Raw genomic sequence first — 24,158 nt, forward strand, 5'->3', positions numbered from 1 at the left:
GTCGTTGGGACTCAGTATCTCATGCCTTCCCATTGTGCAACTATTTCAAGAGCGGACCTTCAGCCTCTGCTGGAATTACGGTAAGCCCTTGATAATGGGAATTGAGGCGTTTTGATTTGAATAATGAAGGGAGGCTCCCCTCTGAATTCAGGTCAATTACTTCCTTTAAGGCGAATCCACCAGAGTCACCACTCTTCCTCGGGGCGGGGCTCTCCGTCCTCCAGTTGCAGGAGGCGGGGCTGCTTTCAGCTCTCGCCACTTTTGCTGCTCTGTCGCCCAAGCCTACCTGGGTCTTGTCTCGTGCGCTCTCCCTCTCGCGCTGCCTCCGGCCGAGTCGCTAGTGGTGCTGAAACGAGGAATCCCCTCGCCTGTGGCTCCGCTCGAGGCTGAGAGAGAGACGGGAGCTGTCCCTCGCCGCTGAACTCCCTGTGCAAGGCAGGCGACGAGACCGGAGACGAGGCAAGCTTTGCTGCGGCGCTGGGCGAGTAAAGAGAGACGGGCATTCCGTTCACCGGCTGCGCTGAGAGAAGCAGGAGCAGCAGCGCTGGACGGCGCCTCTCGCTCCAGGAGGCTCCTCTGAGAGGAGCGAAGACGCAGAGGCGCGTGAGGGAAGAAGAAGAAGGGAATTACTAGAAAGGAGAAAGAGGGCGGAAAGGAAGGTGCGGGGTAGGAATAAAAGAAGGGAAGAGGGTAATGAAAAAGTGGAGCGGATAAGAAAAACCGGAGGTCTTCGTGGGCAACCGGGAAGCTCCGGTGGGCGCTTGCGGGTGCGGAGAAGCAGCAGGAGCGCTTCCCGCGCCAAAAGGGCACGTGCTGAGAGCGAGCGAGCGAACTGCGGGGGCGCCTGGGGAAGAGGAAGCGCGCGCGGGGAGCCGGCCTGCCCAGCATCTCCCGCGCTGAGGGAGAGAGAGAGAGTTGCGCCGAAGAGTTGCACCAGGCAGCAGGCGGCCGCCTCCCTCCCAGCGAGCTTCGCCGAAGAGAAGCGCCGTCCTTCCTGAAGGCACCAGCCCTTCTTCTCCGTGGGCGCTTTCCTCCTGTTTGTCAGCGCCGGCATTCCGGGCGTCATGAGCGGCTGCCAAGCCGTCGGGGGCTTCGGCACGTGGGACTACGTGGTCTTCGGGGCCATGCTGCTCATCTCGGCGGCCATCGGCGTGTACTACGCCTTCGCGGGCGGCGGGCAGAAGAGCTCGCAGGAGTTCCTGATGGGGGGCCGCAGCATGTCGGCCTTGCCGGTGGCGCTGTCGCTGACGGCCAGCTTCATGTCGGCCGTGACGGTGCTGGGCACCCCGTCGGAGGTGTACCGCTTCGGGGCCAGGTTCAGCGTCTTCGCCATCACCTACGCGCTGGTGGTCATCCTGAGCGCCGAGGTCTTCGTGCCCGTCTTCTACCGCCTGGGCATCACCAGCACCTACGAGGTAGGAGGAGGGGACTCCCGCGAACTTTCTCTGGCGCAGTTGGTGAACCTCCCGAGGTTGCTTTCAGGGTTAAGAGAGTTCCTTCGCAATCAGGACCTCCGATTCTGCTCTTTGGATCATCCATTATATTTTAATATCATATTTACAACCTGCACGCAGTGGCGTAGCGTGGGGGGTGCAGGGGGGCCGGCCGCACCGGGCGCAACATCTGGGGGTTAGGGGGCGCAAATCCAAGGGTTAGGGGGCGCAAATTACTTGCCTTGCCCCGGGTGCTGACAACCCACGCTACGCCACTGCCTGCACGCACAAACAAATCAAGGCAGCATGCAACAAATGCAAATAAAATCAGCAAAGGACATCCATGAAAACATCAATAAATTCTAACTGGTTAAAAATAGTAAATTTACATTTCGTTTCCGCATTGTAGTGTGTGTGTGTGTATATATATATATATATATATATATACACACACTCTTACACAATGGGGACAGGGCACAACAAATACATAAGGACTTTCCATCTTGTAGCCCCACTTTTCAGCCTTCTGTTTGGAAAACATTAACTTTAAAGAGTCTTCTGAAATCTTCATGTAGAAAGCCAAAGGAAAAATCAATGAAAATCCCAAAACAATATTTGTAGATCTGTTTAACCGGTTCTTGTGGTAAACTAGTGAAATCCAAGTGCCTGGTTTATGCATTAGGCTGCACATGTAGGTACATGTTTGTGCAAACATTTGCCAACGTACAAATCTTACTGCAGTCAACTAAAGACAACCAACCCATGCCCTGCCACCACCACCACCACTCTCAAACCTCTCTCACTCAGGTGATAGGAGTTAGGAGCAAAAACCACTGTAAAACAGTGCACCCATCTCTGAGACCATTTCCAATTTTAGGTGATTATTTCTTGGCCCCATAGCAGCTTGATCATTTTTGCTATAGGGCTCATTTTTGTCCTCTGGGCTATATGAAGACATTTGCAGAAGTCATTATGAGATTTGGAGTGAATAGTCATCAGTATGCTGATGGTACACAATTCTGTTTCTCTGTAACATCTGAGTCAGGAGAAGGTGTGCAGATTCTGGATCAGTGCCTGGATGCAATGGTGGGCCAGATGAGAGACAATAAGCTGAAGTTGAATCCATCGTGGTCTCCTTGGGCCACGTCTCCTTGTCTGGGAATTGGAGAGGTGAAAGATTGCACCCTTAAGGAGCAGTTTTGTGGTCTGGGGAAACAACAAGCAGCACACTTGCTCCTTAAGAGAGAGAGAGAGTGGAACCTCACCAGAACAGGTAACTTAACTTATCTTCTAGACATGAGAACCACCCACTCAAGGAGCCTCTGTTGAGCACAGTTTATTTGCCTTCATCTAGTCCACTACTGCATTCAAATGCCAATCCAGAGCTTTCACAGCCTCTCCCAATTGAGCAGGTGTGGGGAACTTTTACCCCTCCAGCTGTTGCTGAACTATAACTCCCATCATCCCTGGCCATTAGTCATACTATCTGTCCAGAAGTAGATAGGTAGCCGTGTTGGTCTGCCATAGTCAAAATAATAAAAAAATTTCTTCCAGTAGCACCTTAAAGACCAACTAAGTTAGTTCTTGGTATGAGCTCATACCAAGAACTAACTTAGTTGGTCTTTAAGGTGCTACTGGAAGAAAATTTTTTTTTATTTTATCTGTCCAGAGTCATCCCTGATCATGCTTAGATTTTTTTTTTGTAAAAAAAAGAATGATTTAAATAGGACTTTCATACCTGAGATTCTTTGCCAACCAGCTTTTACTGATGTCTTTCACATTTTTAATTTGGTTTTACTGTGTATTTTAGGCTGTATGCTGCCTTGTGATATTTTATATGAAAATGTAGTCTATAAATATTTAAATAAATAAATATATAGTTGCCGCAGCAGGCAAAAGAAAATAAGGAAAATTGACCACGATCTGAGCAATCAAATAAATGGAAAATCAACTCCTTTCTCCTCCAGTTTAATATAATCTTCTTCAATGTGAAATGAACTCTTCCTTCACAACTACATAAAAATTGTTCATTACCGTTTTATGTATTTACTTTTACAGTATTTAGAACTTCGATTTAATAAATACCTCCGTCTGTGTGGGACAATTCTCTTCATTATACTTACGGTAAGCACATTGATTCAGAAACCTCAGATATTAAGAAATGTACAAATCAAACTAATTGGGTGGTATTCAGTTAAGTTTTACTTGGAGGAGTAGACCCACTGAAATCACTGTTACTACTACTGCTTCTTAAATTTATTATCTGCCCTTCACCAGTGAGTCCCAGGGCACGTTACTACAACAACAATGTAAAATTCATACATTAAAAACAAATAAAACAAATTACAGCCATAGGAATAGGATGGGTCCTGAAAACAGACATCTCAAGTATCAAAGGCCAGGCTAAAAAGATAGAAAGAGATGCATCTTCAGCATTCAGTGAAAGCCAAATAGTGAACGTTGCAAACATACCTCTGTGCCAAAGAAGTTCCACAACTTAACCTAGTCAAATTCATTAATTTCAGTAGGTTTACTCTGAGTAAAACTTGTTTGAATGCTATCCATTGTTATTTAGCCTAGTGTATATGAAGCATGTTTTATCTACCGCAAATAGTAGCGTAATATAAGCTTGACATTAGAAGCTTCAGTTGTGAGATTGTGAACAAAGCTTCAATATAGTTATTTATATTAACTACAATGAGGTAGGAACATACAGGGGTAATCCTTGCCCCGCTGAAATCACTGAGAGTGTTGTAACTCATTACAAGACATAAATACTTAAGGAACTGTCAAAGGAACTCTGAACTGAACATGTGCCCCAGTGGCACAATGGGTCAGTGCATCTGGCTGTTAATCAGAAGGTTGGTGGTTCAAACCCACCCAGGGGCAGGGGCGTAGGGTTCCATCTCTGAGTGGGGTGACAAAAAGGCACACCGCGGGGGCTCACCCCACGGCCCCGGAGGATTGCGCCACTGCAGCCGCATGTGGAGGATTGCCCCGCCCCCCCTCACGGAGGATTGCCCCCCCCCAGGTGCATGGCATGGCCTCCGTTCCGGGTGCCCATGCAGCTAGGTCCGCCACTGTCCAAGGGTAGCTGTGGGCGGGATTCCTGCATTGCAGGAGGTTGGAATAGATGGCCCTCAGGGTCCCTTCCAACTCTACAATTCTATGCTACAGTGTGAAGTATTCTTATTTTATTTATACAGTCGTACCTTGGTTTTCAAACAGCCTAGTTCTCAAACATTTTGACTCCCGAACAATCGAAAGCTGGAAGTGACTGTTCCAGTTTTCGAACATTCTTTTGGAAGCTGAATGTCCCGCGGGGTTTCCACAGCTTCTGATTGGAATCAGAAGCCACACTTTGGTTTGGATTCCATTCGACTTCCAAGGTACGACTGTATATCGTGCACAAGGTGCCTCAGTCTGCAGACTTGGCACTTCTGCAAATGTCACATAATATTTGTTCTGCACCTGTAAGGAATTGATAATTTGTGATGGCAGCACCTATACTTTGAAACTCCTTGCCCATTGATATTAGGCAGGTACTTTTGTTGCACCGTGGAACCTTGGTTCTTGAATGCCTTGGTACTCAAACATTTCGGCTCCCAAACGCCGAAAACCCAGAAGTAAGTTTTCTGGTTTTCGAATGTTTTTCTGAAATCGGATGTCTGATGCAGCTGTCGGCTATTGTTTCCAGGGCACCTGCCCCAATCAGAATGTTTTCAAAAGTTTTGGAAGTCGAAGGGACTTCCAGAACAGATTATGTTCGAGAAGTAAGGTACCACCGTACTCTGTTCAGCACTTGCTAAAAACATTTTTGTTTAAGTTAGTCTACTCAGGCATGTAAATTTTAATTTGTAATATTATAATAAATTTTAATATATTACATTGTATTATATTTTAAAACTGCTGGTTTTATTCCAGTATTAAAACGTTCTGGTTAACTTGTTTTTAGCACCTGACTTTTTTTTGGTAATTTTAATGTATATTTTATGTAAATTGTCTAGAGGTTTTGATGATTAAGTGGTATAGGAATGCTATTAAATAAGCAAACATGGAATAGCATTGGTGATAGAACAGAAACCTGTGGGACATTCACAGCATGAATGCCATGGGGCTGAATGGGAATCTGCTATCGTATAGTGATCCTGTAGTGAGGAATGGAACTACTATGGAACCCCTCTGTTACAGCACCTGCAACCCTCAGTCTCCTAGTCATCCAGTTTCCCAAACTTCTAAGTTTGTTAACCTCCTGAAGAGCTTATTTAGCTGTCATCAACCGAACCCAAATTCTTATTAATGTACATTGAAACAAAGTAAAAAAATAACAATATCTAATCAACATTTACTAATCGCCCATCACTGTTATTAGGAATAATAGAATGTAAACTACAACAAAGTAAAACAAGACTAGCTCTGAAGCTTAAAAGTTCCGAAGTCTTTTAAATACTTCTTGAAGCTTTTATCACTTTAGAGAAAGGAAAGTGGAGTATTTGAGAGTGTTAAAAATTGTTTAAAAAGTGAAACTGCTCCTGTATGAAGGTTTTGTTTTTAGCAATAAAATGGGATGATCTTTAAAATGTTTTGTTTGTGTCTGTATCCTCTGTTCCAGATATTATACACTGGAATTGTAATTTATGCCCCAGCCTTGGCTTTAAATCAAGGTAAGATGAATAAATGAATTTATGGTAACAGAGCTTATTCTTTAATATCTGTTATAAATTATTGTATAAAGCAAAACCTATTATGAAGCCTTTGTATATTTCTGCTGACTTCAGCAAAGATTTGTCCATCTAAAATTCCAGCATCAGAACAGCAGCTATGCTTTGAGAAGTAACTTCTGGCTAACTTCTGCTTTCATTACCATACAACATAATGTTGTAAATATTCTAGGCTTAATGGACCCTAAATATTGTGGAATAATGGTTTCATGTGGATTTTAAAGGGGGAAACGCATAAACTATGTAGTATAGTTATTTCTTGAAACATATACATGGATGGTTAATTCAAATTTTTATATTTCTTGATTTATTCACTGCATTTCTAGACTAGATCCATCAAGAAGGGCAGTTGTCATATTCAAACAATAAAATCAATAAAATAATAATAATTAAACCAATAAATATAAGCCAAACAGTTAAAACTATATCTATGAAACTATTTATCAAGTATATCTTTGCAGCAAGGGTTCACAACACAAATCACCAAGGCAGCCATTTTTTATGTTCAATTTCTTGAATTTTATTCATTACATGTATAACCTGTCTTTCTTCCATGATGGAACTCAAGGACAACCACACAGTATTCTCAGAAAGTCTCCCATCCAGTCAATCACCAGTCTATGACCTTCTTAGTTTCAGAAAGATTTATATATCATGCATCTTTAGACCAGCCTTCCCTAGCTTGGTGCTTTCAAGATGTTTCAGATGGCAACTTCTATGGCAGCATGGCAGCTTTGGGACATGTCTTGGGACCATGGTTCTGGCCCCTACACAGGGAGTCTTGGTAGGCTATAAATCAGGATGATTATCAAACATCTGGCAAGCCATAAAGTGCACCCTTACAGGTCAAATTAGAATTGCCTTGGTGGAGCAGAGCAAAGTCCATCCACCCTATAATTTTGTTTCCAGCAACAGCAAGTCAACTACCTCTGGCAGCTAATGAGCTGAGCATGATATTGGTGTCATTTAATTGTTGTTTATTGAGAGGATCAGATATCGTTGCCTCTGTGTGCAGGTTCTATTTAGTTAACATAGTCAATAGCATCTGTTGTGCAGAGTTTGTTTTATGGGCATAATTCCAAATAAGCCTGTATGGAAGAAATGATCAAAGGCCAAATTGTAATTAATCACCACTAAAAATTATTTCCAGTGCTCTTTGTATCTACTGTTCAAACACCAAAATAAACATCTACCATAAAAAACCCTCATTCCTTTACACTTTATATTTTCTTTTCTAGTTACAGGATTTGACCTGTGGGGTGCAGTGGTTGCAACAGGAGTAGTCTGCACCTTCTATTGCACACTGGTATGTTTAAAATTCATTTTATTATTGCATACAAATATTTTAAAAATTGAATGCAAGTTTTCATAACATTATTTGCACCCCATAAAATTATTTTATTTAACACTGCGAAGGTCTTGCACCGGTGCCTGGAATCAGGGATGGGCTGAACCCTGACAAGACAGAGGTGCTATGAGTGGGCAGTTCTCATATCTGAGTATTAGGTGGACAACCTTTTTCAGGAGTGGTTGCTCTCCTCCTGAAGGAAGAGGTTCGTAGTCTGGTAGTACTCCTGGATTCCAACCTGCCACTGGAATCCCAGGTGGCTTCAGTGGGCAGGAGTGCTTATGCCCAGTTTAAGCTAGTTCGCTCAGTAGTTCATTCTGTAGTGACTTCCCATCCAGACTACTGCAATGTGCTTTACAAGGGGCTGGCCTTGGAGACAGTTTCAAAGCCAAATGCAGAAGGATTGGTGAGTGGTGGAGCCCTATGGGATCATGTGTCATGGGTTCTGAAAGTACTGCACTGGCTGCTCATGAGCTGTTACGACCAATTTAAAGTTTTAGTACCAGACCCAAAGTCTTGAATGGCTGGAACACAAGTACCTAAAAGAGTGTCACCCAAGGCCTTACAAGTGGCGGGGGAGGCTCTGTTGGTAGTGCTGCCTCTGGGTGCAGCAAAGCTGGTGATGCTGTGTTGTCTCCACAGCAGTGGAATGGCTTAGAGAAGTGCATTGAAGTTGTTAGGTCCTTCAGAACATTAATTCTCCGGGGGTGGGGGTGGGATTCCCTTCTCTTCTCTTCTGATACATTCTTTTGACAAATAAGTAATCTGGGTTGTACAGTGGTGCCCCGCAAGACGAATGCCTCGCAAGACGAAAAACTCACTAGACGAAAGGGTTTTGCGGTTTTTGAGCTGCTTCGCAAGATGAATTTCCCTATGGGCTTGCTTTGCAAGATGAAAACGTCTTGCGTCTTTTGCAAGTTTGTTTCCTTTTTCTTAACACCGTTAATACAGTTGCGACTTGACTTCGAGGAGCAACTCATAGAACGCGGTGTGGTAGCCTTTTTTGAGGTTTTTGGTGATTTTTGAAGCTTTTCCAAAACTTTTCCGACACCGTGCTTCGCAAGACGAAAAATTCGCTAGACGAAAAAACTCACAGAACGAATTAATTTTGTCTTGCGAGGCACCACTATATATTAATCTATCTGTTTTTCTCCACATAGGGTGGTCTAAAAGCAGTAGTTTGGACAGATGTTTTTCAAGTTGGAATCATGGTAGCAGGTTTTACATCTGTGATTATACGTGCTGTGGTTGTTCAACATGGCATTGAACCAATTCTAAATGATTCCTACCATGGAGGAAGATTAAATTTCTGGGAGTAAGTTTTCTATTTGTTTCAGCTACAGTATTACACCAGAATTTTGCAACTAAACCTTAAATATATTATTTAACTTATGCATCATTGTAATAAGTGTCATTTATTCTAGGTATATAGGGTAAGGTTATTTGTTATCTTATAAAGCATTCATGAATAAAAAAGTAGAGTTTTTTGTGCAACATAAACAATATAGATAGTTATTCACTTTGCAGAAAGGGATCATTTCTGCTTTTCTAAGGCGCTTTAAGGTTTGTTTGAGAACTGCTATAATTTTGTATTACCCTTAACAACGAATGTGCTTGTGCCAAAATCTTAGATTGAAAAAAATGTTTTAAAAAATCTACATTGAGTCAGGGGAAATCTTGAATAGGCCACACTGGATGCAGTGTGGCAGACTAGCATTATCACTATCTAGCCAACACTACTAACTAAGCCTGTACATTTCTGGTGATGAACAGGGAATTGTAGCTGATAAAGCAGCAGCCTTGACATTTCATCCAAACACAGATGGAAGAGAGACTTATTTGAATGACTGAGCATAGGGTTGACTTCATTTCTGAGCTCACTCTGTGGTAGCAGAGCAATCCTCCTCCTGCACCACCACCATTGCATCAGTGTAGTGTCAGTTGATTTACTTCTTCCAAGTAATTTGAGGTCTAGAATAGGTGACTTCTCAGTGACTCATTGCGGCAGACACTTTATATACATTATCTTGTATCCTCTACATCTTGGACTCCATGTTGATTCCAGAGCAGTTTTCAATTCAGCTGCAGCAGTCTTAAGATGTATGTTCCTTGCAGCTGTGCTTTGAACCCTTGCCCACACTGGCTACATCTAGCTGGCCACAGGCCTGGTAAGGTGCCTATTGATTACTCCACAAGCACCTCCTGAGTTCCTCCCAGGTAGCCCTTCCCCAAGCTTATGAGAGTGGCTGAGGTAGGCAGTGGCAGGAAAAAGTGACAGTGAGAGGGAGCACTACAGCCATGTGGCATTTCTCCTTCCAGCACCAGGTCGCTGAAAGACAGGGTGGGGAGTGTGCTGGTCCAGGAGGGATCATTGCTCCTGTGACTGGCAAGTTTGCCAAGGAAGCCCAAGGTGGCACTTGGGGGATGCCATCTCACTTAAACATCTCCCACGCAAACTCATCAGGCATGGGTGTGATCTTGCCTGGGTCAACATTCCCTGCCACCTTCAGTGACCTAGTGCTGAAAGGAGAATCACTGGACTGTATGAATGCATAGATTCAAAATGGGATGCCCTGCCACCAGTCTAGGGTTGCCATATTTCAAAAAGTGAAAGTCCGGACACAAAAGTTGTTGAGCTTTTTTACAAAATCTAAAAAAAGTAGACATTTTCCAGCTATTAAGGAAAATTAGCAAACATGACATTGCCGACACAGTTTGCCATATGTCTGGATTTTCCTAAACATTTTCCTGATTTCTGCCCAGACACTGCTTCTGATGTATGACAACCCTACACCAGTCCAAAGCCACCATGATACAACCAATGCTCTTATTCATAAGGAACTATTGCATCTTGAATTATGTATTTCAAATAATGTGTGTGTGTTTTCTTATTAGTTGAGTTTAATATTTAACCATTGTTATTTTTTCAATTTGTTTGAGAACTTGTATATAAATTGAATGTGAACATGGAAAGAATCTAAAGACCATTTTTTCACAGTTCTGTTTCCCTCCCTTTAATTTAGTTTTAACCCTGATCCTTTGCAAAGGCATACATTCTGGACAATTATTGTAGGTGGAACTTTCACCTGGCTTGGAATATATGGAATCAACCAGTCTCAAGTTCAGCGATACATTGCCTGCAAAACCCTATTCCAAGCAAAGCTGTAAGTTTGTTATTTCGACCCACTGGCAGATTCTGTTTTTTGCAAAACGTTTCAATTTTAAATTGCATTCTTGATATTATGGGTTTAAAAAATCTAGTCATAAAAGATATAAATGATCTGTTTTCTGTTTTGTGAACCTTGTCAAAAGCAAATACACATGAACAATTAGATTAGGGTAAATTATAGCAGTTTGTAGCTTTGTGTCTTTTTTAAAATTGTAAATGGTATAAATACTTGTGCATTTACAAATACAGCTTACTCTTCTGCAGAGCCATGCAGTAATGAATCTTGGTTTATTATATGGACAACTCCATCCTAATTATTACATCAAAGGTTACTTACCATTGCATCCCCGACAACAGCAATAATAATTATCACCAATTACCAACTGATTTCCTTAGGGCTGTATCCTATGGTATTGCTAATGGTAAGGCTTCCATCTATCTGTTGAACAGGGAGGGAGCAGTTTTCAGCAATTTCCACCTGCCCCACAGCTCCTGTAATCTGTTTTGGAAGGTACCTCTAGATCATATTTAGGGAGGGGTGTCAAGGCCAAGGGGGGTTGGAATTCCCAAAAATTGATTTCCTATTTTCTGCTGACAAAAGCATTACCATTGGAAATATAATTATATAAAGCTGTAAATACTTTACTAAAGTTCTAAATACACACATTTACTTTAATTTTTTGAAAGGAATTTTGTAACAAGTGCCAGATTTGCAACCTGTTTCTGTACAAATTTAAGACAGAACTACATTTCTTTTATAATGTTGATTATACTAACACGTGAAAAAATGGGTGTATAGACACCAAAAAAAGAACGATTCTTTTGCCTTTCAATATTGCCTTGCTATTGAAGAATGTTACAAGAAGCTAATTGCAAGAAGACCAGGCCAAGTCAATTTCACCTTTTAATTTGTTTAGGTAGGATCAGGGTCAGTCAATGCTGGATCATGACTAGTGCCATGGTAACAGTAAGGGAAAAGTTGCTTTTGTTGCTTCACATAAATGACATTCTTCACATACTTGCTTAGAATAACACTTCTAGAGAAAAGCTGTCAGGATTTCCCATATCTTAAAATACCATAAGCAAAGCCTGCCAACTGTACTCAGACCAGAACGCTAGCAATTTATACTAGAGTTTGATTAAAAACAGTTGCTGGTTGCTGGAAACTACAGGAAGGGATGCAATGCCACTGAAAGATGTTCAGTCTCCATAGAAAGTGCTCCTGGCTGATCTTAGAAATAGAAATGAACAAAGAACAATAAAGCCATTCAGTGTATTGGACCCAAGCTGTCTAGCTATTGTAGTTACTGTGAAAATGTGTAGGCTTGAAAATGTGTAGGCAGTATGTGGTGTCTGCTCAGCAATTAGAGCAAGGCTTGAATGGGATTTTCAGAGGCGAGGCTCAGTAAATAGAGGCTTTGGTTTAAATGTACTCTTGAATGAATGGAAGGCACTTACATTCCCAGCCCCCACCCATTTCCTTTTCCACCATGTTCCAGGGGTCTCTTGATCTTCATGAGTAGCTACTGGGGGACGGGCGCACTGGGAGTTGGTATGGGAAAGAAGAGGCAGGAGAGGCCTGTTCTTAGTAACAAAGCCAATATCGCTATGAACATGCAGTGATATCAGAGCAGCAATGGCAAGCGGGAGCTCCTCCAACGACATGTGACAGCTTGTTTTAGCGACATGTACACAAACACACACATGATTGAATGTTTTCCATTGCGTTTTGAGCTAAATAAACCAGTAAGTACATTGTAACCTAACTAAGGTTCTATTTTCTTTGGCTGCCAAAGAGGAAGCGAGTTCGGGTACAGTGCAGCACACAATTACACAATACTATAACTGTGATTTACCAGGTACTTCCCAAGATTTAAAATGTTGTTATTTCCTCATAGATCTCTTTATATAAACCTCTTGGGACTATGGGCAATTCTTGCATGTGCAGTGTTGTCTGGATTAGCAATGTACTCCATTTATAAGGATTGTGACCCCTGGACAGCAAAATGTGTTTCAGCACCAGACCAGGTTTCGTATTTAACTTTCTAATACATATAGAAATATAGAATATTATTATACATACATAAGAAGAGCAAAATAAAGTACTGTATTAGCATTGTAGTTTTTGGTTTGGCACTGAGGTGTGATGTTGAGTACATGGGCTTACTAGGTGAAGTCACAAGACCACTCATTGGAAAGAAGGGCAGGGCCAGCCACATACATTTTGCTGCCTGAAGCAAAGGGAAAAAAATATTTGCCCCGTTCCCCCTACTCCAAGTAAACGAACTGATTGGATTGGCAGGTAAATCTTACTACAACAATAGCAATGGGATAGTGTCCTTCAGCACACCTGAAAGGAGCAGGTTGGTTTTGTTATTTGGCACACATAGTTCTGATTTCCAACAGAAAGGAATGGCCAAGAGGCTCAGGAGAAATACCGTATTTTTTGCACCATAACACTCACTTTTTTCCTCCTAGAAAGTAAGGGGAAATGTCTGTGCGTGTTATGGAGGAAATGCCTATGGGTGGCATGCCTACGGATTTTCCTCCTCTAAAAACTACGTGCGTGTTATGGTTGGGTGCGTGTTATAGAGCGAAAAATACGGTAGGTAGCTGGTGGCGGCTGCTGCTGCTGCTTCTCCCTACCATTTGCTGCCTTAGGCAATTGCCTCACTCTGGCTAATGGTAGGGCCAGCCGTGAAGAAAGAATGCCATTACATATTTGGAGCCAGTGTCCTCAAAAGATCTTGCATAATTCAATACATGAATGAATGCTATTCTAGGTTCCAATTCCAATTTTGTACCTAACTTCTTGTGCTGGGGAAAGGAAGATTTAAATGTATATGTATTTAAGCTTAGAGAAATGATAAAGAATGAAGAAAGTGAAAGTTACAAAAATGAGGGAAAGACAACAAAATTGAAATGATTCTATAACAAAATTGAAATGATTTTATAATTTTTATGTATATTGCTTTTTTCAGCTCATGCCATATTTGGTGTTGGATATTCTACGTGATTTTCCAGGTGTGCCAGGACTTTTTGTGGCTAGTGCCTATAGCGGAACATTAAGGTAAATTAATCCTGAATCCATTGGAGTAAGGGGGAAATGTTCTTAATGAATTCAGATGACTACAGTAACCTTTATAAATTTAATCAGTGGATTAATCAATATAGGCTTCAGTCTTCTACCCACTTCCCTGAGAATAAGGGAATCCTTCTGGGAGAGATATATCGGCTGCAATCCTGTATACTCACATTTGGAAGTAAGCCCCACCTAACATAGCTGGATTTTCTCTAAGTAAATAAATACATATAAATATAGGCAGTGCTTTTTTCTGGGAGTGCTCAAGGGTACACAGTACCGTCACCTTCCCCAAATGTTAACAGTATGGCACTTACTTACTGCAATGGTGAGTACTGGCACCTTTTTTTCTTTTTCTTTCTAAAAGCACTTAATATTGGGTTAATTGATGGGAGCCTATTTCAGTTGGAGAGAGCTTATTTTACTCAGTGTGGATGTGAGCACTGAGAGTATATTACTGCTGATCTGTTACTGTTAATAAGGCAAAAGGTGATGATATAGGATTTGCAGAGAAATAAAGCTGTTTTATCTGCTTAAGAATTGCCTTACTGAGATTCCACTGAAACTTACGATACCACTCAGAAACAAAGGTTTGTAGTTACAGCCTCTCCTGATATCACTTGTAGATCACATTCACTGCTTCATTATTCTGCTAGTTATTAATGTACTAGTAAAACACTATTCTGAGCAGGTACAAAATTAAAATGTACTATATTTCATCTTCCTTAGTACAGTGTCCTCTAGCATCAATGCTTTAGCTGCTGTGACTGTAGAAGACCTCATTAAACCTTACCTCAGATCACCCACTGAAAAGAAATTATCTTGGATTTCTATGGGGATGAGTAAGTCTTTATCTTTTCAAGCTTCAGGAGCCAAGTCTTTATTTTCTTCTCAGATATTATGGTGTTTATAGTTTCCATTAATGTTGATAAAGTTAACATTATATTACTCTAACACGTTTTTATAGATAACTTTTAAATATAATTAAAGGAATTTATTTAAATGAACTATTAGAATAATCAAGGTTGTTTTTATTATCGGCTGTCTTATAGAATTATCTTGCTTCTTGCTATTAAGCAGGTACACAAGCCTATTCATATCACCTATTAAATACAGTACAGTCGGGTGTACAATCAGAAAATTAAGCAAGCAGGGCTTGCAAGCAGATATTCAATGGTGAAATTCAGTGTCAGGGTAATTTACAGTACAACACTATCCATATTTACTCAGAATAGTGACAGACTTTAGGCTTTCAAATTTCAGTGGTGCCTTGTGCAATGCCAAAATTTGGTGCACCCCACCTTCTGTTCTCAGTCATTGTTGCAGCACCCCCTATGGCATCCTCTTGGCTCAGTGCCCCCCTCTGCTCAGAAGTAAGTGCCATTTTGCTCAATGGTGCATCTGTCAGTGCCATCTTAGAGGCCTTAGGCACTGGCGGAGGAAGAGGAGTCATGGGGAGCGCCCCACCCCCGGCAGGACGATCCTCAGGGTGCCATCACGGCTGACCCCCCGGCTGCCCCGCCCCCAGGATGCGCTCCCTGCCCCCAGGACGCATGCCAGCCCCGCCGCCACCTGCTCTCTGCCCCCGGTGCAGGATGCAGAACCCTGACACATTCAGAAAATGGTCCCCAAACTTCATTATTCCTAGGGTTGCCATTGTTAGATTTTTGGGGTACAGGCCTGTCCTCTTGCATTCTGTAAAGCTCTGTGGACATTGATGGTGCTCTAGTAATACCAAATAACTAATATACTATTATTATTATTATTATTATTATTATTATTATTATTATTATTATTACTGCTGCTGCTACTAACAACTGCAGCAGCAGTACCAACAGGAGAATGCAATGGGCATGAAGTATAATATGATGTAATATGTAAAGGCAACATTAGTACACCAGGATTATATCTAACATTCCTGAAGTTTTGGAATGCTGTTGCTTGTTTCCAGTGGGCACAGTGGCTCTTATAGATGAATGTGTGGCTAGCACAAACTACTAGTTTGCCTCACTGCAGGATTAGTGCATGGCTGTCACTCCCTGACTGCAAATTATAGCTGTGTGGATGGTGGATAGTGAATCATGAAAATATCAAGCATTTATAAACCATTTGAGGACAGTGAACTCATCTATAGACAGCAATCTCCTTAGAGGATTAGACGAGGAATGTAAATGATTCATGTTGTGAACTTAACTACTAATACTCTAATTTACTTTGTAAGGACTAGTATTTCAACACTTAATTTCCAGTGGTATCGCTTTGTAGGTTTTGAAATGTTTTTATGTGATTTTTTTCCAAAGCAAACAAGAACATGATCTTTTGTGGATTGATTATTCCTAGATATAATCCTAGCTGTTTTGTTATCAACCGTTGATTTGCTATCAAGAGTCAGTGAAACAAAACCCACAGGGCAAAACCTGCAGCGAGCGTTCTATAAATCTTGTGCAACACTTCTATAGTTTTTAATGGGTGCAAACTAAATTCACGGTTCATGGATTGTAGGTGCAGAATTCTATAGGTGCCATTTGACATTTCTGTATGTATCACTCATTTAGGTCTATTATATGGTGGAGTGTGTATTGCGATGGCTGCCTTGGCATCTCTTCTAGGAGGTTTGTTACAGGTAGGCGATTAATAATTCCTCAGTTCACATTAATTGACTGGAAGAACAGGACAAACCAATGGATTAAGTTTTATTCTTTATACTCCAAACTGCTTACTTTGGCAAAAGGCTTAAATTAGATCAAGTAATATAAGAAAATGGAGGACTTCAGCTAACTTGTTTTAAGATTGCAAACTTATATTCAGTCTAGAGCACGCTACTTTTCATTTGATACTGGTGGGTCAATGTATCAAAATCCATGAATGTTATAAAAAGTGGATACTGAAATCAGTGGGACATTACGATGAATGGCCAAACTATAACAGTAGTAGATTGGCTTTTAAAAGCCCCTTTTGAATCTCCTATTATATTCAAATGGATTTAGAAAAATTAGCCCATAGTTACTATGATTAAGCTAATTTATTAGAAAAGAATGCACATAACCAGCCGAACAGATTTGTATAAAAATGGGTATTTTTTGCAGTGTTTTGGAACAGTAAGTTTAATGATAGTGTTCAAGCTTATGTTACTTTCAATCTACTGTAACACTCTTGAGTATGTTTTCATCTTCAGTTTATTTCATTCATTCATTCATTTTTTTAAAAAAGGTAAACAAAAACTTTCAGGAGGGCTTGATAGAAAGAGGCAAAGGGACACTTGGCAAGAACCCTTTCCCTACGTGTCATTTCCCTGCTCTAAATCACACGTCCCTTAAATGGCTTTTGGCACCAATGGTGGCTAAGGAAAGTTAAGCATCACCTGTCACTTCCGATTCTCTGTTTAATGCTTAACCTGTTACTATCACCTGCGTACGTCAGCAGTAGTATTTATTCAGGATGTCTAGAAAGTGATTACAAGGAAGCTAAACATTGGTTTTCATTTTCTTAATGTTCAGCAGCACTGTTTTTGAGGACTGATATTTCTAGTTTTACTCTTTCCTCAGGCAGCTCTCAGTATATTTGGCATGGTTGGTGGACCTCTTCTGGGACTGTTTTCTTTGGGCATCCTTTGTCCTTTTGCCAATCCTGTGGTAAGTGTTCTTCCTGTATTTTATTTATGACAGAAGAGCAGCCTGTTTGTATGTATGCTTGTATAGATGAATATATGTATTTATTTTCTATGCAACCTTTTTGATCCCAAAAGGTCCCTATGGTGAAATGCAAAATGAATTTAAATTGTAAACACACAAACATGAGCAAGCAATCAAGCAAGCCAGAACAAAGGGAACACATAAGCTTGACAAATGTCAGGCTAACAATACCAGCATTTAGCCTGAAAAACCTGTATCACATATGAAGGATTGCCTTGGCCCAGTATACCTGAAGGAGCGTCTCCACCCCCATCGTTCTGCCCGGATGCTGAGGTCCAGCACCGAGGGCCTTCTGGCGGTTCCCTCGTTGTGAGAAGCAAAGCTACAGGGAACCAGGCAGAGGGCCTTCTCGGTAGTGGCAGCCGCCCTGTGGAACGCCCTCCCATCAGATGTCAAAGGGATAAACAACTACCTGACATTTAGAAGACATCTGAGGGCAGCCCTGTTCAGGGAAGTTTTTAATGTGTGATATTTTAATGTATTTTTAATCTTTGTTGGAAGCCGCCCAGAGTGGTTGAGGAGACCCAGCCAGATGGGTGGGTACAAATAATAAATTATTATTATTATTAGTCTTAAGTGTCCACAGCCCTAAATGTGTGACTAACAGAATGTGTAGTTTAACCCTAAGTGGATTTCTTTCCTGTGTTTTGAAATAACAATGGAGCATGGGGGATAATGCGGGTTGCTTTTATTTCCCTCATCTTTCCCTTTTCTTTAAAGTTTGAATAAGATTGATCTTTCTGTTTTATAGGGTGCATTTGTAGGTCTCATGGGAGGATTCACAGCTTCCCTTTGGGTTGGAATTGGAGCTCAGATATACCCTCCACTTCCCAGTACTGCCATGCCATTAAATCTTTCAACGGTAGGCTGTAACATAAGCACCCTAGGCACAGAAAACTACTGGAATGGCTCCTTAGAAACTCAAGCTAATGAGAGGTAAATAGTAGATCTGCCAAATGTTATTTGTTGCTGTCAAATGTTACTGTTCTTTGCCCAATAGCATCTGATCAAAATGCAATCACATTAGAAGTTTTTTTCTGTTTGCATTGTTGGGAGGCGAATAAGGACTTTGTTTTGCAAATCACACACACAGAAAATGCTGAGCTTTTGTTTTCATATGTTACTACTGCATTTATCTCATATATGTATGGTAAACCTTAAGAGCGCTTATCATCATCATCAATAATTAAGAAGAGTAAGATAATTAAAAACAGCTAAAAACGCAAATACAACAAATACATTTAAAACAAGACTAAAACCCTAACAAGTGGACACGCATAGTAAAGACCTGTTTATCCAGCTGGATAAAGCATGTTGGATAAAAAATGTATTCAATTGCTAGGTTTTGACTGAAGTCTTTCTCTGGATGTTCAGTTTTGATTACTGGATATTATTGATGTTTAATTTGTATTATTTATCACTGTTTGAAAACCTCATAACAACAATATTTAAATTAAATAAGGAACATGTATCAGTTTCCATTTTCAGATTTACATTGTAGAAAAATAACAATATATCTATCTGTTTCCCCCCTGCAGACCTGCCATTGCAGATTATTGGTATTCCTTATCTTATCTGTACTTTAGCACAATTGGAACCCTGGTCACAGTTGCTGTGGGAATAGTTGTCAGCCTTTCGACAGGTATGTTAATTGGTTGTGATTTTATTGAAGTAAAGATTATTTTCTAAAAGAAACTGAACTCTCACATCTCTATATAAACAGCTCCTTCAGTTAGCTAAAAAGAAGGCCTTCTACCAAGTGGACTGACAAAGGTAGAATGCCTCATCACTCTTTTGTCCGCTTGCTGAGTTTCCATTGTGGCACAGAAGGATATTTCATTTATCTGCAGGTAGCATAGCAACCAAGCAGGCTGGCAGATGACAGACTTTTCTGATTCAGCTAGGGATGGAAGAAGGCCTCATTTTTCCATTTGCTCTGTATTTGTCACATTCAGCACTGTTTCTGTTGCTCTGCAGTTCATCTTTCACCCAAAACTGCATTATTTGTTTCATTGATACGGTGAAATTGGGTAAATTATGTAATTTACATAATTACTTAAGTTACATTGTCATTTCATTATTGCACTTCATTAATTTCAGTGCAAAGGAAAAGCAATGCAAACAGAGGAAAAATATGCAATTACAAGTCTTTTGTGGACTAAAAGAAACAACAGCAGCAAATAGTGATAATCTTTGATGGATTTATTTATTTTCTGCATAAGCGAACATTGGCAATTTCCACTCCAGTTTGTTTTTATCAGAATTCTCTGACAATCCTTGTTTCAGCTAGCCATTACTCTTGATTTGGTTCTTGCCTAATCTGTTATGTTGCTGTTTTTTGTTACCTGTTTATAACTTTTAAAGTTACTGTTTTATTCATGTAAATCACATTGGATGTCCCTGTTTTAAACAGAAAGCCAAGGTATATATATATTTCAAGAATAAATTAATTTTATTTATAATTTATTAATTTTATTTCTATCCTAGCTTTCCTCCAAGGAGCTCAAGGCAGCATATATGGTTCTCCTCCACATAAACATTATTTGTAATAATCTCTGTGCTTTGGATGGGCCTCTTTATCCTGGCTGAGATTTTCAGGACCACTCTATTTTTGTGATTCTATCTTTTGAAAATTATTTTTAATGTTGCATTTTAAATTGCTGTAACCTGCACTGGGATCTTAGGGTGAAGTATGGGTAATAAAGTAATAAAAATAACAACTACTAATTGGATGTTTTTCAGGAGGATTACGGCAGACTGTGGATCGGAAATTCATGCTCACCAAAGAGGACTTTTTGTCTAATTTCTCATTTTTGAAACCTAAAAAAGTAAGTTTAGTTTTCTATTTCATTCTTCTTGTGCAGTAAAAGATCCATGTCTATTAGGATCTACGTTTTATCTTAGTAAGTGGGCAGGGATATTTGGAGATTTTCTTGATGGTGTATCATTGTTCCCAGATGGTAGCCATCATGAATGAATGAACTTCACTAAAAGCATATGGTGGGAAGGGGAATGGAATGGAACAGAATGAAGTAACCATGGCTGGTTACCTAGCTCGAACCCAGAACCAAGAGGACTTAACATTGCAACATTTTACTAAAGTTCCCACTGACAGTCTTATATAGATCAGCAAATATACTGTGCCATGAATGTTCATAAGCGGGTGTTTTCTGTATCAGATACATGATGTAATTTGGATATTTCAACATTATATGTATTGATTTTCATGTGATATCTTTATTTGCATGCAGAGTAATACAAAGGTGGGAGAGGGGGATAACCAAAGGCAAACAAACCACCCTTTCCTGTGCCCAGCTGCACTCCCTGTGACTGAGTGGAAAGTGTGCATATTTAGAAATATAGGGAGCTGTCTTATGCCAAGTCTGAGGCTGGTTCATCTAGCTCAGAATTGTTTCTCAGCCATATCTGAAGGCAACAAAGATTCAACTTGGGACATTTTGCATGCTAAGCATGTGCACTACCATTATCAAGGCCAGGCCATCAATGGGGCAAGCAGAAAATCCACAAGCAGAATCCACTGGGGCAGTTGATTCCAGATTTTGAACTTTCTTCCCCCCTTGTTCTTGATGTAGATCTTCCCTCATTTCTTCTCCCCTCATGGGTAGAAGACTGCCATTTTGGGGTCTGCCTCAGATGTCAGGGGAGCCCTGACTTGAAGCTGCATTTCCCCCTCCTATTGCTTCTATTCATTAATGGGAAGGAAATAAACTGCCTCAGTTTGTCCCCCACTATCAAGGGAATGGAAGGGCATTGGACCTTATAGAGCCACAGTGCCCTGGCATGACCCCAAGATGACCTCTTTTTGTACTGGCTACAGACTTTTTCCACAGCCATATGGAGGAGTCCTGAAAAATCAGATCCAAGATAATATTTTCTTGCCATCAGAGAGGGAGACTTGATGCCCTCCCAGGAAATATTCTTTGTGAAACCTGGGAAGACCTTGAAGTGTGGAGTTCATGTCTTACTGTGTTTATATTTGTAAAAATATTCCTGTGTTAGCTGTAACCATGTAGTGAGCAAGTTGTCAGCAGCACAGTGAACCAAACAGTACTGCTAGACATCTGGAGAAGCAGGAGAAGGCCATTTTTGCTTTGTCATGTGTCCATGAAGTGAACATCTGTACACAGTATATCATTAGACAGTAGCAATGCAGGAAATAGTCATGTGGCCCACTACAAAAACATATAAGGAAGAAATGCAAAGGATGAGCTTCTTTATGGTCATAATTTTCCTGTGTAGATGAAAATAAATCAAAACAAAAAACCACCAAAATGCGTATGTCATATAGAAGATTATGTAAGGAGTTTATTGCCATGATTATACAGAATTTGGAAGTGATATCAAACCACATTCAAGAAATTTATACCCTATCTAGTGAGTTTGTCAAAAGTTTAGTTGGTAAAAATATTGAAGATTCTTCAAATAAATTTATTTACTGTAATCATAAACAGGTGTTGCATGGGGCTCTAGTGTTTTTCCATCAAAGACACTGATCAGGCTCAAACCATTGTTAGTTTTAACAATGGTGCAGGCAACATGAGATGCTCCTAGACCAATCCATGAGTCTAAATACAGTATGTATATTATTAAAGAAACAGCTGTGGCAGTGTGGTACAGAAATATCTTTCTTATGAGAATATTCTTGCTTTAGTGTAAAATGGTATATCAGAAGAATTATCTGTAACATAACCCCTTGGGAAGATAGAACCTGTCAAACAAGTTTTGCTAACAGTAGTTTTGTGCAATGCTTTTTGTTGCAAATAAATCTACTAGGGCTTCCTTGTCTAATCCACCAACAGAATTAAAACAGAGAAATAGCTCTCTCTAGCGGTCATATATCTTAAAGCTCATGCAAAGAGTCTATTATTATGTCATCTTTTCTCACAACTGTTGGCCTGAACAATAGAAGTAATTTCTTTTTATGCCAGGTGAAAATAGCGTCTGGGTGGAATTTAGGAAAATAGGTTGTTTGCTTAAAAAACGCTCAGCTTTTGTGTCCTGAATTTAACTTCTAGAAATAGGGCAACCCTATTTTATGTTATTTGTACCAGTGTTTCTAAAGCAATGGGAAGGGAAGGGCGGCTTCACAGCAACTTTCATCCATAATGGGTGACAACAAAGATCCTTCTATTTTCTCAGGATTTAAAATGTATTGTTATTTCAACGTAGTGTAATTTATTATATTTTATTTTGGTTGCTGTGTTTTATTATGTTTTTGTAAAACACCCTGGAAGCATAGGAAGGACATAAATCATTATATATTTATAACAAAAGCTTTATTCCTCAAAGTAAAATACTATTTTTCCCCCCAGGATGAGAAAATCAAAGTTTTAAACTGGAAACCATTCCCTGTGACAGATGAAGGAACTGACAATCCAGCTTTCAATCATATTGAAATGGATTTCACAGATAGTAAAGAAAAAGTCAATGGTGCTCATATATGAAAATCATCTTGGACTCTTCGTTGAAGTTGGCAGCTACTTGACATTTATGCTTATGAATGGAAAATAAAATTTAACTAATCACCCCCCCCCCCAATAGTCATTACTACTGTGAGACATTTTATTTGCCCACCCTATCCAGGACTTCGGACAAATCCTACCTGAACTTCACACCATCTTGAAGGAAGTAATATATTGGACAATATGTAACTGAAAAAAGTGGAAGTACTAAGAAGCAAATTTTGGAAATTAAAATGTAACTCAATATGCAATGAGAACTGACTTGTGGATATAGCTGACCATTTCACTTACCTACTTCAGGTTGCAGTCTTGTGCACACTTACTTGGGAGTAAGCTTCAATAACCGAGTGTTATGGTAGCATCTTCCACAATGTGCTACACTCCATATTTTGTTGTCTTTTGTATGCTCTTCCCTCCTTTTCTCTTTTGCATCCTATTCCATTCACTCTGCTGTCTTGGTAAACTACTTCTTCCCTCTTTGCCTTGTACATTCAACCTTTCTGCCATAATCCACACAATTTGATATTCTCCACATGTCCCCCCTGCACAGATGAAAACTGCCCCAATTCCTCTTATCAGTGCTGCCATTACATATTTTGCTGTTACAACATTAGCATTCAATGCTTCTAAAAAGAAGTCTAATTCTACTTCATCTTAAGAAAATAAGCCTTATTCATTAAAATCCCTTTTTATAACCTTCATTCTGTTTGTCCTCCTCCTCATTGCCTGACCTCACAATAAGATCTACTGTTCCCAAATCTTATTTATATGTTGTCTTCAACATTAATAATTGTATTTTATATTTTACTCTGTGTAATTTTGGCTACACTTTATGTCAAATATGATGTGCTTCTCATTCAAAGTGAATATTTGAGCTTCATTTGAAACTCCCCAGGATGCTGAATATTTTGCCCTTCAGTTGTGGTTAGATTTTGTAAAATTTAATAAAAGACCTTCATTGTCTCTGTTTACATGGACTTTTTCCTCAGCTGCATGCTCCTCTACAATACAAATAGATTGTTCAGGTTTAAGAGGGGAGCAATCCCTTTCCCCCTACTTGCTTTTAATAGGCACTGCCCTAAGAAAAAAACTTTTCCTAGTTTTACTTTTTGAAAATCTTTTTTTTTATGGTCAGTGCTCTTTCCCCTTTCTTATTTTTCTCTTCCTAAAGGTTTCTAATTGACTGATCATTCTTGGAAAAGGCTCACATTTGCTGTGTTTCTTAGCCTT

General features: G+C 40.2%; 2 protein-coding genes across 2 annotated transcripts in view; one reads left to right on the forward strand and one right to left on the reverse strand.

Moving 5' to 3' along the window:
- The window catches only part of CYREN (cell cycle regulator of NHEJ), a 335,829-nt gene that overhangs the window by 303,283 nt on the left and 8,388 nt on the right, over nt 1–24,158 (reverse strand). The gene's annotated exons all lie outside the window — the stretch shown is intronic.
- LOC308596111 (sodium-coupled monocarboxylate transporter 1-like) lies at nt 259–23,896 on the forward strand. Its single transcript, XM_081210921.1, has 15 exons — nt 259–1,415; nt 3,492–3,557; nt 6,046–6,097; nt 7,393–7,460; nt 8,663–8,817; nt 10,526–10,666; nt 12,570–12,699; nt 13,653–13,741; nt 14,483–14,595; nt 16,309–16,376; nt 17,299–17,385; nt 18,197–18,381; nt 18,984–19,087; nt 20,188–20,273; nt 22,779–23,896. The coding sequence occupies exons 1-15, from the start codon at nt 1,065–1,067 to the stop codon at nt 22,908–22,910; spliced, it is 1,827 nt and encodes a 608-aa protein (XP_081067047.1). The 5' UTR covers nt 259–1,064; the 3' UTR covers nt 22,911–23,896.

Source organism: Podarcis bocagei, assembly GCF_964188305.1.
Source record: "Podarcis bocagei genome assembly, chromosome: 10".
Taxonomy (NCBI): Eukaryota; Metazoa; Chordata; class Lepidosauria; order Squamata; family Lacertidae; genus Podarcis; species Podarcis bocagei.